The sequence below is a fragment of the Crinia signifera genome, chromosome 2 (genome assembly GCF_055691185.1).
Source record: "Crinia signifera chromosome 2, ASM5569118v1, whole genome shotgun sequence".
Taxonomy (NCBI): Eukaryota; Metazoa; Chordata; class Amphibia; order Anura; family Myobatrachidae; genus Crinia; species Crinia signifera.
The window spans coordinates 8,744,065-8,757,606 of record NC_139218.1 but is presented as its reverse complement, the minus strand read 5'-3'; the positions used below and the strand labels follow the sequence as shown (position 1 = coordinate 8,757,606).

At 51.7% G+C, this 13,542-nt stretch overlaps 1 protein-coding gene across 4 annotated transcripts in view; it reads right to left on the bottom strand.

Annotated features, from left to right (window-relative positions):
• Nucleotides 1-2,200: 2,200 nt before the first annotated feature.
• GRAMD1C (GRAM domain containing 1C) overlaps nucleotides 2,201-13,542 on the bottom strand; it is a 159,020-nt gene continuing 147,678 nt past the window's right edge. For all 4 annotated transcript variants that reach the window (XM_083171540.1, XM_083171542.1, XM_083171543.1 and 1 more), the window contains 3 exons: nucleotides 13,297-13,407; nucleotides 9,350-9,440; nucleotides 2,201-2,863 (listed from right to left, as the gene is read on the bottom strand). In XM_083171540.1, coding sequence (XP_083027666.1) covers nucleotides 2,783-2,863; nucleotides 9,350-9,440; nucleotides 13,297-13,407 — 283 coding nt within the window. In that variant the 3' untranslated portion in view covers nucleotides 2,201-2,782. The remainder of the gene's footprint in view (nucleotides 2,864-9,349; nucleotides 9,441-13,296; nucleotides 13,408-13,542) is intronic.

Below are 13,542 nucleotides of genomic sequence, written 5' to 3'. Positions count from 1 at the left end.
CCCCCGAAAGGGTTAGGACGGTGGGTCCTCCGCAGCCCATGCTTTGGAGAGACCCGCAGTGGACTTCCCTCCGCCTTGCGGCTCGGGGTCGTCCTCGGGGGGGACCGAAGCTCTCCCCAAAAGGCGAGAGCTTCGGCACATTGGGGAAATGGAAGGCCCAGAAGGGTCGACCACACTACCCAAAAAAACGTGACAAACTACAAAAAAATACAAGGAACGTGAAAAGTGACAAACGTGAGAGGGGGAAGAGAAATAAATAATATAGGACCCTAGCCAGAAGGCCAGGGTGGGGGTGTGAAAAATTGTCCTACCCCATCCAAAAGGACGAGGTAAGGACGTGAACCCACGTGCTGCTATTCATACCACCAGCAGGTGTCGCTGTCCCATGGCACAAGTCTATCATGATTCAGACTATTCCAGGTTTTACCCCCATCCACCCTTCATATAAGGAGGCTGTAATCTCTCCCATGCCCATCTCCTCAGTGATAAACCCCCCCCTGGACAGGAAACCCCAACCACCAACAGCATACCTCCCAACTTGTGTCCGGATGAAATAGCGCCCGAAAAGGGGGTGGGGCGTATGCAAATGAGGGCGCGGCTTATGCTAATTAGCCGCGACCTCATTTTCATACGAGAATAGACGCTGTGCGCATGCGCACAGCGTCTATTCTACTAGATTGGGGGGTCTCCCAACTGCCACCCCCCGCAGCGGGACAATGCCTGCCGCGGGTGGGACGTCGGGACAGGACCCGAAAATCGTGACTGTCCCGACGGAATCGTGACAGTTGGGAGGTATGCAACAGGTCTGGCAGTTTAGGGTCTGGACCATTCCGGTCTTGGCCCAATCATGGTGAGATCTGGATTTCCCATTGCTTGGTCATTGCCAACATCGGCAGAAGAAATACTGACTCCCCGTGCAGTCTCAGAGTGGGCGGGGTCTCTTATGGATCAGAGTCCGATTGGGACAGTGTTCCAAGGTCCGTGTCGGCATTAAGAGAAACAGAACATTCAAACTGGTACGATAGAGGAATTCGGGACAGGTAATGCTTCGGGCGCCAACGTTGCTGTGAGCGATCCTCAAAATATCCGCTAACAATACCAGCGCCGCTCACAGCGACTGTTCTCCGCTCACAGCGACTGTTCTCCGCTCACAGCGACTGTTCTCCGCTCACAGCGACTGTTCTTTTTCTGGGTGCGATATTTAACTAATCTTCAGTTAATTGACTCGGCCGCATTTGTATTTATTTATACTAAGAACAGTCGCTGTGAGCGGAGAACAGTCGCTGTGAGCGGAGAACAGTCGCTGTGAGCGGAGAACAGTCGCTGTGAGCGGAGAACAGTCGCTGTGAGCGGAGAACAGTCGCTGTGAGCGGAGAACAGTCGCTGTGAGGGGAGAACAGTCGCTGTGAGGGGAGAACAGTCGCTGTGAGCGGAGAACAGTCGCTGTGAGCGGAGAACAGTCGCTGTGAGCGGCGCCGGCATTCTTAGCGGATATTTTGAGGATCTCTCACAGCGACGTTAAAAGGCGCAGTGTCCCACTATTTGGGTAAAAAGACAATTTATTATACATATAGAATAAGATATCACATAAATATCCAATATCAGCATTTCCTGACATAACCAGGTACGTACGGTAGTAAGGTTTGTGAATGAGGTCTCCCCCCAGATAGGGGCTGCGGGGGTCTTAGCTGATGAAAGCGAGGGGGTCCTGGAGCAATACCACAGAGAGTGTAAATCTGGGGGACTCCTGGTCAGAGGCGCAATCTGCAGAGTCAGATCCTAATCATCGCATTTCGGAGAAACATCGCCTTCCTCGGGATTGGTAACGGACTCCAAAAGATCCTCTTTTATAGGTCCATTAATTGGATTAAAAAGCTCCTAATTTTGGGGTGAAGATGATGACATCTCAAAGTGCTAGGAAATCCAGCAGATTAGGACCCCCGGGGCGCGGCGTCTGTGCATTTAGGCCATAAAAACCCAGATTGCTAATCGTTCATGTACAAAGACCCGGGTATTTCATGGCAGTGGAGGAGGGTGTAAGAGAGCCGGGTTCTCCGTACATTGCCGGGTTCTCCGTACATACCAATAAGAACCAGTGCTGTTATGTTTGGTACGTCTCCATATATTAGGAGTCACCATGCCGGAGTCTATACTGTATGTGGTGTTACCGATGTAAAATAAGTCTGCAAGAGCCGTTCCATTGTATACAAAATAAGTGTCCTTTAATTTAATTTAAATAACACATCAGTCAAAAACAGAATGCCATATATACATATTTCTCAGGAGGTCTGATTCTATAGGAATAAAAAAAGGTAAAATTCCTGCATACGGACATTTTGTACCAACGTATCACCCTGAGATTCCACGGTAACCTGCTCCCACCCCCGTTTCCAGGTGAGGGGAACGCGCGCGATGAGTTTATTATAATTGTGGTACAGTATAGACACATAAGACACAGTCTGGGGTAAACCCCGAGATCGTTTTACAGAAATCTGAGGGAATTACACAGACGGGCGCAGTAACAGCGATTATACAAAACAAATCCATTCAGTAATGAAATAAATTAAAGGCTGAAAATGAAGAGACACAAAGCGTCACGGTAACCACCCCCCTCCCCCCTCCGTGACAGCGCTGTAAACTCAGAGACTTTCATTGCTGTGGATTGGTAAGAGGTCCGCTGGGCGACCACGTAGGTGCTGGTGTCACGTCTCCACAGGATAGGCTGCTGGTCACCTGTGATCACTCTCAGACAGACACCGCCCCCTGCGCAAGGCGTGCAACGTTAACTCCCAGAAGTCCCTTCTCCCCTGGATTTGTTCATGAGATCGAAGCTCTTCTGGAGGAGGAGGAGGGAGCTTTTCAGCTGTGAATAAAACACAACAGAAACTTCTAACACTCCCAAACGTTTTTTACACAATTAGTAACATTACAGTTCAAAAATAGTCCCTGACCGGCAACAAGACATAAACCATACAGCCGTTGCGGATGTCTACCGGGAGAGTAGGGAATGAGAAGTGGTACAGAGCAAAGGTGGCAGCAGTGGGTTATTAACATAATCCACCCGAGAAGAGGGCACCAGCCAGAAGCAGCAGCGCCCATACAACGTCATGGGGCCCCACAGACATACTGTACACCTCATGCCTCCAATTCTGACACCCTCACACCTCATCCCACCAGATCAAACCCCCCTAACAAAGCCTGCAAGCAGTGTACTTCATAAATAAGTCCGCACATATCAGAATAATATATGGTGGTAATATTCAGGTACAGCTATAAAATCTGCTTTCCCTCTGTACAATAAGTGCAGGCAGGGGGCGCTGTGCACTCAGACTGGGATAATTCATCCCATAATGCAGTGGTCACAGCATATGTGAAAGCAGCGCAGTCACAGAGTCTATGTAGCAGGTTAGTGTGTGATTGGACGGTGATGTCACAGAGTGAGTGCAGTCACAGAGTCTATGTAGCAGGTTAGTGTGTGATTGGATGGTGAAGTCACAGAGTGAGCGCAGTCACAGAGTCTATGTAGCAGGTTAGTGTGTGATTGGTGATGTCGCAGAGTGAGCGCAGTCACACAGTCTATGTAGCAGGTTACTATGTGATTGGTGATGTCACAGTGAGCGCAGTCACACAGTCTATGTAGCAGGTTAGTGTGTGATTGGATGGTGATGTCACAGAGTGAGCGCAGTCACACAGTCTATGTAGCAGGTTACTATGTGATTGGTGATGTCACAGTGAGCGCAGTCACACAGTCTATGTAGCAGGTTAGTGTGTGATTGGATGGTGATGTCACAGAGTGAGCGCAGTCACAGAGTCTATGTAGCAGGTTAGTGTGTGATTGGATGGTGATGTCACAGAGTGAGCGCAGTCACACAGTCTATGTAGCAGGTTAGTGTGTGATTGGATGGTGATGTCACAGAGTGAGCGCAGTCACACAGTCTATGTAGCAGGTTAGTGTGTGATTGGATGGTGATGTCACAGAGTGAGCGCAGTCACACAGTCTATGTAGCAGGTTAGTGTGTGATTGGATGGTGATGTCACAGAGTGAGCGCAGTCACACAGTCTATGTAGCAGGTTAGTGTGTGATTGGATGGTGATGTCACAGAGTGAGCGCAGTCACACAGTCTATGTAGCAGGTTAGTGTGTGATTGGATGGTGATGTCACAGAGTGAGCGCAGTCACAGAGTCTATGTAGCAGGTTAGTGTGTGATTGGATGGTGATGTCACAGAGTGAGCGCAGTCACACAGTCTATGTAGCAGGTTAGTGTGTGATTGGATGGTGATGTCACAGAGTGAGCGCAGTCACACAGCCTATGTAGCAGGTTAGTGTGTGATTAGATGGTGATGTCACAGAGTGAGCGCAGTCACACAGTCTATGTAGCAGGTTAGTGTGTGATTAGATGGTGATGTCACAGAGTGAGCGCAGTCACAGAGTCTATGTAGCAGGTTAGTGCATAATTAGATGGTGAGGTCACAGAGTGAGCGCAGTCACACGGTCTATGTAGCAGGTTAGTGTGTGATTAGATGGTGAGGTCACAGAGTGAGCGCAGTCACACGGTCTATGTAGCAGGTTAGTGTGTGATTGGATGGTGATGTCACAGTGAGCGTAGTCACACAGTCTATGTAGCAGGTTAGTGTGTGATTGGATGGTGATGTCACAGTGAGCGCAGTCACACAGTCTATGTAGCAGGTTAGTGTGTGATTGGATGGTGATGTCACAGAGTGAGCGCAGTCACACAGTCTATGTAGCAGGTTAGTGTGTGATGGGGTGGTGATGTCACAGAGTGAGCGCAGTCACACAGTCTATGTAGCAGGTCAGTGTGTGATGGGGTGGTGATGTCACAGGGTGAGCGCAGTCACACAGTCTATGTAGTAGGTTAGTGCATAATTAGATGGTGATGTCACAGAGTGAGCGCAGTCACACGGTCTATGTAGCAGGTTAGTGTGTGATTAGATGGTGAGGTCACAGAGTGAGCGCAGTCACACGGTCTATGTAGCAGGTTAGTGTGTGATTGGATGGTGATGTCACAGAGTGAGCGCAGTCACACAGTCTATGTAGAAGGTTAGTGTGTGATTGGATGGTGATGTCACAGTGAGCGTAGTCACACAGTCTATGTAGCAGGTTAGTGTGTGATTGGATGGTGATGTCACAGAGTGAGCGCAGTCACACAGCCTATGTAGCAGGTTAGTGTGTGATTAGATGGTGATGTCACAGAGTGAGCGCAGTCACACAGTCTATGTAGCAGGTTAGTGTGTGATTAGATGGTGATGTCACAGAGTGAGCGCAGTCACAGAGTCTATGTAGCAGGTTAGTGCATAATTAGATGGTGAGGTCACAGAGTGAGCGCAGTCACACGGTCTATGTAGCAGGTTAGTGTGTGATTAGATGGTGAGGTCACAGAGTGAGCGCAGTCACACGGTCTATGTAGCAGGTTAGTGTGTGATTGGATGGTGATGTCACAGAGTGAGCGCAGTCACACAGTCTATGTAGCAGGTTAGTGTGTGATTGGATGGTGATGTCACAGTGAGCGTAGTCACACAGTCTATGTAGCAGGTTAGTGTGTGATTGGATGGTGATGTCACAGTGAGCGCAGTCACACAGTCTATGTAGCAGGTTAGTGTGTGATTGGATGGTGATGTCACAGAGTGAGCGCAGTCACACAGTCTATGTAGCAGGTTAGTGTGTGATTGGATGGTGATGTCACAGTGAGCGTAGTCACACAGTCTATGTAGCAGGTTAGTGTGTGATTGGATGGTGATGTCACAGTGAGCGCAGTCACACAGTCTATGTAGCAGGTTAGTGTGTGATTGGATGGTGATGTCACAGAGTGAGCGCAGTCACACAGTCTATGTAGCAGGTTAGTGTGTGATGGGGTGGTGATGTCACAGAGTGAGCGCAGTCACACAGTCTATGTAGCAGGTCAGTGTGTGATTGATTGGTGATGTCACAGAGTGAGCGCAGTCACAGAGTCTATGTAGCAGGTTAGTGTGTGATTGGATGGTGAGGTCACAGAGTGAGCGCAGTCACACAGTCTATGTAGTAGGTTAGTGTGTGATTGGATGGTGATGTCGCAGAGTGAGCGCAGTCACACAGTCTATGTAGCAGGTTACTATGTGATTGGTGATGTCACAGTGAGCGCAGTCACACAGTCTATGTAGCAGGTTAGTGTGTGATTGGATGGTGATGTCACAGAGTGAGCGCAGTCACAGAGTCTATGTAGCAGGTTAGTGTGTGATTGGATGGTGATGTCACAGAGTGAGCGCAGTCACACAGTCTATGTAGCAGGTTAGTGTGTGATTGGATGGTGATGTCACAGAGTGAGCGCAGTCACACAGTCTATGTAGCAGGTTAGTGTGTGATTGGATGGTGATGTCACAGAGTGAGCGCAGTCACACAGTCTATGTAGCAGGTTAGTGTGTGATTGGATGGTGATGTCACAGAGTGAGCGCAGTCACACAGTCTATGTAGCAGGTTAGTGTGTGATTGGATGGTGAGGTCACAGAGTGAGCGCAGTCACACAGTCTATGTAGCAGGTTAGTGTGTGATTGGATGGTGATGTCACAGAGTGAGCGCAGTCACAGAGTCTATGTAGCAGGTTAGTGTGTGATTGGATGGTGATGTCACAGAGTGAGCGCAGTCACACAGTCTATGTAGCAGGTTAGTGTGTGATTGGATGGTGAGGTCACAGAGTGAGCGCAGTCACACAGCCTATGTAGCAGGTTAGTGTGTGATTAGATGGTGATGTCACAGAGTGAGCGCAGTCACACAGTCTATGTAGCAGGTTAGTGTGTGATTGGATGGTGATGTCACAGAGTGAGCGCAGTCACAGAGTCTATGTAGCAGGTTAGTGCATAATTAGATGGTGAGGTCACAGAGTGAGCGCAGTCACACGGTCTATGTAGCAGGTTAGTGTGTGATTAGATGGTGAGGTCACAGAGTGAGCGCAGTCACACGGTCTATGTAGCAGGTTAGTGTGTGATTGGATGGTGATGTCACAGTGAGCGCAGTCACACAGTCTATGTAGCAGGTTAGTGTGTGATTGGATGGTGATGTCACAGTGAGCGTAGTCACACAGTCTATGTAGCAGGTTAGTGTGTGATTGGATGGTGATGTCACAGTGAGCGCAGTCACACAGTCTATGTAGCAGGTTAGTGTGTGAATGGATGGTGATGTCACAGAGTGAGCGCAGTCACACAGTCTATGTAGCAGGTTAGTGTGTGATGGGGTGGTGATGTCACAGAGTGAGCGCAGTCACACAGTCTATGTAGCAGGTCAGTGTGTGATGGGGTGGTGATGTCACAGGGTGAGCGCAGTCACACAGTCTATGTAGTAGGTTAGTGCATAATTAGATGGTGATGTCACAGAGTGAGCGCAGTCACACGGTCTATGTAGCAGGTTAGTGTGTGATTAGATGGTGAGGTCACAGAGTGAGCGCAGTCACACGGTCTATGTAGCAGGTTAGTGTGTGATTGGATGGTGATGTCACAGAGTGAGCGCAGTCACACAGTCTATGTAGCAGGTTAGTGTGTGATTAGATGGTGATGTCACAGAGTGAGCGCAGTCACAGAGTCTATGTAGCAGGTTAGTGCATAATTAGATGGTGAGGTCACAGAGTGAGCGCAGTCACACGGTCTATGTAGCAGGTTAGTGTGTGATTAGATGGTGAGGTCACAGAGTGAGCGCAGTCACACGGTCTATGTAGCAGGTTAGTGTGTGATTGGATGGTGATGTCACAGAGTGAGCGCAGTCACACAGTCTATGTAGCAGGTTAGTGTGTGATTGGATGGTGATGTCACAGTGAGCGTAGTCACACAGTCTATGTAGCAGGTTAGTGTGTGATTGGATGGTGATGTCACAGTGAGCGCAGTCACACAGTCTATGTAGCAGGTTAGTGTGTGATTGGATGGTGATGTCACAGAGTGAGCGCAGTCACACAGTCTATGTAGCAGGTTAGTGTGTGATTGGATGGTGATGTCACAGTGAGCGTAGTCACACAGTCTATGTAGCAGGTTAGTGTGTGATTGGATGGTGATGTCACAGTGAGCGCAGTCACACAGTCTATGTAGCAGGTTAGTGTGTGATTGGATGGTGATGTCACAGAGTGAGCGCAGTCACACAGTCTATGTAGCAGGTTAGTGTGTGATGGGGTGGTGATGTCACAGAGTGAGCGCAGTCACACAGTCTATGTAGCAGGTCAGTGTGTGATTGATGATGTCACAGAGTGAGCGCAGTCACAGAGTCTATGTAGCAGGTTAGTGTGTGATTGGATGGTGAGGTCACAGAGTGAGCGCAGTCACACAGTCTATGTAGTAGGTTAGTGTGTGATTGGATGGTGATGTCACAGAGTGAGCGCAGTCACACAGTCTATGTAGTAGGTTAGTGTGTGATTGGATGGTGATGTCACAGAGTGAGCGCAGTCACAGCATAGTTGCCCTATTTCTGGCTGCAGGAGAGGGCAGCCATATCAGTGAGGTGGGGGTGGGGGGGTTAGCAGATCTCAGATGTGATCCTCGTGGCCACGCTCCCCGCTGTGCAATGTCGGTATTTTAGGCCACACCAAGGGGGGGCTGCGGGAGTCTGCATGTGATCCGGGAGGCTTGCCCCCCTTTCCTGGGGGCTGGGGGAGGGGGGGACAGATTTGCGGGACCCTCCTGGCCATTCTGAGAGGGTAGGCAACCCTGAGTCACAGTCTGTAGCAGGTTACTGTGTGATTGGATGGTGAGGTCAGAGTGAGCACAGTCATACTTGCCTAACTTTGAGGTTGCCTCTTCGGGAAAAGCCCCGAAAGGTCAACCAAATCTGCACCTCAGGGGGGCGGGGACAAAGCTGACTCTCAAAGCCCCACAACCAATCCACACAAATGCCGCGATTCGTGGGTCTGTGAGGAGGAGGTGGGGCTAAAATAACAGGACTTTCCCACCTTCCCAGGGGGCCGGGAGGGGGAACCAATTTTCAGGAAACTCCCAGCCAATTCAAGAGGGCAGGCAAGCATGGCAGTCACAGTCTAGTTAGTGTGTGTCTGGATGATGATGTCACAAAATGAGTGCAGTCAGTGAGTGAGTGTTAGTGTGTGATTGGATGATGAGGTCACAGAAGGGCAGTGCAGTCATACAGGCTGTGTAGCAGGTTAGTGTGTGTAACTGCACCCTGCATTCTGTGATATCACCACCCAATCACAGTCAGTGTAGCAGGTTAGTGTGTGTGATTGGATGGTGATGTCACAGAGTAAGGGCCGTGTAGCAGGTTAGTGTGTGATTGGATGGTGATGTCACACAGTCAGTGTAGCAGGTTAGTACTGTTCTACTAAGGATAAAACATGTACAGTATAGATGATGGGTTCCTGTGCGTTACCTGTTCTAGCGTAGTAATGGAGTCCTGCAGCACACCTTTCAGTCTCGGTCCTGGGCCCTTATTGCTCCGGGCCTCAGTGCTGGAGTGTAACCTGGAGAACACAAGAGCAAACAATAGGAATCTCTAGGCCAATAAGATGGTAAATGCAGGATATATAGGATACAGTTATTATGTGAGGAAATTACTGTACAGTGACGTCACTGACATCTACCACAAATATAGTCACCCATTCACAACAACAATACAGACGTGTCCTGTTACAGCATTGCCAGTGGGGATATGTACCGGGAGCACTGCCACCTACAGTACCAGGGGAGAGCCTTACAATGGAGAGTACCGAGCAGTGATCAGGCTGTGACTGGGGATATGTACCGGCCGCACTGCCATGTACAGTACCGGGGGAGAGCCTTACAATGGAGAGTACCGAGCAGTGATCAGGCTGTGAATGGGGATACGTACCGGCCGCACTGATGTGTACAGTACCAGGGGAGAGTACGGAGCAGTGATCAGGCTGTGACTGGGGATACGTGCTGGCTAGGGTGGCCAATCCCGGGATCGGGATCGGCGGGATCCCGGGATTTGGCCCCCAAAACGCCGGGATTCCAATCCCGGGATTGGAGTTTCCAATCCCGGGATTTTCGGGATTAGACTGCGCATGCGCAGTCTAATGCCGGGCAGCGGCTGAGCACTCGCTCAGCCGCTGCCCGGATACTCCCATACCCGGCAGAGCAACCCTGCGCAGCGTGACCTCTCAGCGTGACGAGAGGTCACGCTGCGCAGGCAGGCAGAGATGAAGCTGCCCGTCCACCTAGCCAGCAAGCAACTCCGCATTATGAAGTCGCCCGCCCGCCCACCTAGCCAGCCAGCCGACCCAGCAACCCGGCTCCCGAAGTAGGAAGCTGCCCACCCGGTATCCAGGCTCCCACCCTGCCGCCGGCCGGATAAAGCTGCCCACCCGGCATCCCGGCTCCCACCCATCAACCCGGCCTGCAAATGTAAGTAAATGCGGGGCGGCCAGGGCGTTTTTTTATTAGGAAAGCCAATCCCGGGATCCCGGGAATCCCGGAATTGAGCATTTTTCAATCCCGAATCCCGGGATTGAAAAAATGCCCCGGGATTGGCTTCCCTAGTGCTGGCTGCACTGCTGTGTACAGTACCAGGGGAGAGCCTTACAATAGAGAGTGGAGTAGAGTACGGAGCAGTGATCAGGCTGTGACTGGGGACACGTACAGGGAGCACTGTTGTGTACAGTACCGGGGGAGAGCCCAGAGCAGTAATCAGGCTGTGACTGGGGACACATACCAGGAGCACTGTTTTGTACAGTACCGAGGGGAGAGCCCAGAGCAGTGATCAGGCTGTGACCGGGGGACACGTACCGGGAGCACTGCTGTGTACAGTACCGGGGGATAGCCCAGAGCAGTGATCAGGCTGTGACCGGGGGACACATACCAGGAGCACTGTTGTGTACAGTACCGAGGGGAGAGCCCAGAGCAGTGATCAGGCTGTGACCGGGGGACACATACCGGGAGCACTGCTGTGTACAGTCCGGGGGAGAGCCCAGAGCAGTGATCAGGCTGTGACTGGGGACACATACCAGGAGCACTGTTGTGTACAGTACCGAAGAGAGAGCCCAGAGCAGTGATCAGGCTGTGACTGGGGACACATACCAGGAGCACTGTTGTGTACAGTACCGAGGAGAGAGCCCAGAGCAGTGATCAGGCTGTGACCGAGGGACACGTACCGGGAGCACTGCTGTGTACAGTACCGGGGGATAGCCCAGAGCAGTGATCAGCCTGTGACCGGGGGACACGTACAGGGATCACTGCTGTGTACAGTACCGAGGGGATAGCCCAGAGCAGTGATCAGGCTGTGACTGGGGACACATACTGGGAGCACTGCTGTGTACAGTACCGGGGGATAGCCCAGAGCAGTGATCAGGCTGTGACTGGGGACACATACTGGGAGCACTGCTGTGTACAGTACCGGGGGAGAGCCCAGAGCAGTGATCAGTCTGTGACCGGGGGACACGTACAGGGAGCACTTCTGTGTACAGTACTGAGGGGAGAGCCCAGAGCAGTGATCAGGCTGTGACCGGGGGACACATACCAGGAGCACTGTTGTGTACAGTACCGAGGGGAGAGCCCAGAGCAGTGATCAGGCTGTGACCGGGGGACACATACCAGGAGCACTGTTGTGTACAGTACTGAGGGGAGAGCCCAGAGCAGTGATCAGCCTGTGACCGGGGGACACGTACCGGGAGCACTGCTGTGTACAGTCCGGGGGAGAGCCCAGAGCAGTGATCAGGCTGTGACTGGGGACACATACCAGGAGCACTGTTGTGTACAGTACCGAAGAGAGAGCCCAGAGCAGTGATCAGGCTGTGACTGGGGACACATACCAGGAGCACTGTTGTGTACAGTACCGAGGAGAGAGCCCAGAGCAGTGATCAGGCTGTGACCGAGGGACACGTACCGGGAGCACTGCTGTGTACAGTACCGGGGGATAGCCCAGAGCAGTGATCAGCCTGTGACCAGTGTTCCCTCTAAGCTGTGCGCGTGTGCGCACGCACACAACTCGCCGAGCCTGCGCACAGACATTACAACTGAGCGCACAAAGGTTTAAATTCTTGTTTTAGTGTGCCACGAGTTTAATAAGGTTGAAAATCACTGCTATAGCCTATATGTGTGGTGTGTGAAGTCTGTAAACATTCAAATTGCTTTATTAACTCAACAGAACTCGAAACCTAGGCCTGTATACGTTATGTGACGCACAAAAATGTACATTTCCTTCCAAAGTTGCACAGCCAATATCTTTTTCTGCACAAAGCCTTCGTAAAATTAGAGGGAACATTGCCTGTGACCGGGGGACACGTACAGGGATCACTGCTGTGTACAGTACCGAGGGGATAGCCCAGAGCAGTGATCAGGCTGTGACTGGGGACACATACTGGGAGCACTGCTGTGTACAGTACCGGGGGATAGCCCAGAGCAGTGATCAGCCTGTGACCGGGGGACATGTACAGGGATCACTGCTGTGTACAGTACCGGGGGAGAGCCCAGAACAGTGATCAGGCTGTGACTGGGGACACATACTGGGAGCACTGCTGTGTACAGTACCGGGGGATAGCCCAGAGCAGTGATCAGGCTGTGACTGGGGACACATACTGGGAGCACTGCTGTGTACAGTACCGGGGGAGAGCCCAGAGCAGTGATCAGTCTGTGACCGGGGGACACGTACAGGGAGCACTGCTGTGTACAGTACTGAGGGGAGAGCCCAGAGCAGTGATCAGGCTGTGACCGGGGGACACATACCAGGAGCACTGTTGTGTACAGTACCGGGGGATAGCCCAGAGCAGTGATCAGCCTGTGACCGGGGGACACGTACCGGGAGCACTGTTGTGTACAGTACCGGGGGATAGCCCAGAGCAGTGATCAGGCTGTGACCGGGGGACACATACCAGGAGCACTGTTGTGTACAGTACCGGGGGATAGCCCAGAGCAGTGATCAGGCTGTGACCGGGGGACACGTACCGGGAGCACTGCTGTGTACAGTACCGGGGGATAGCCCAGAGCAGTGATCAGGCTGTGACTGGGGACACATACTGGGAGCACTGCTGTGTACAGTACCGAGGGGAGAGCCCAGAGCAGTGATCAGGCTGTGACCGGGGGACACATACCAGGAGCACTGTTGTGTACAGTACCGAGGGGAGAGCCCAGAGCAGTGATCAGGCTGTGACCGGGGGACACGTACCGGGAGCACTGCTGTGTACAGTACCGGGGGATAGCCCAGAGCAGTGATCAGGCTGTGACCGGGGGACACATACCAGGAGCACTGTTGTGTACAGTACCGAGGGGAGAGCCCAGAGCAGTGATCAGGCTGTGACCGGGGGACACGTACCAGCACATGTCAGTGGGTATATTATTAGATGTGGTCACAGGTGTTCCTACCTGGCAGTCCTGTCTTGTGGACTGTGGATATGGTAGAAGGACTGTGCTGCATGTTCGATCTTTGACAGCTTGATAAACAGAGTGATGTTCATCAGGACGAGCAGGATCAGCCTGTCGGGCATAAGAAACAGCCAACAGAACAAAACATCACTCACAACATAAAGGATCCCGGGCACCACATGGCAATGTAGATCCAGGGCTACCCACACCCCAGATATCTGCCTATTAGAATATAAGTATTGGTGC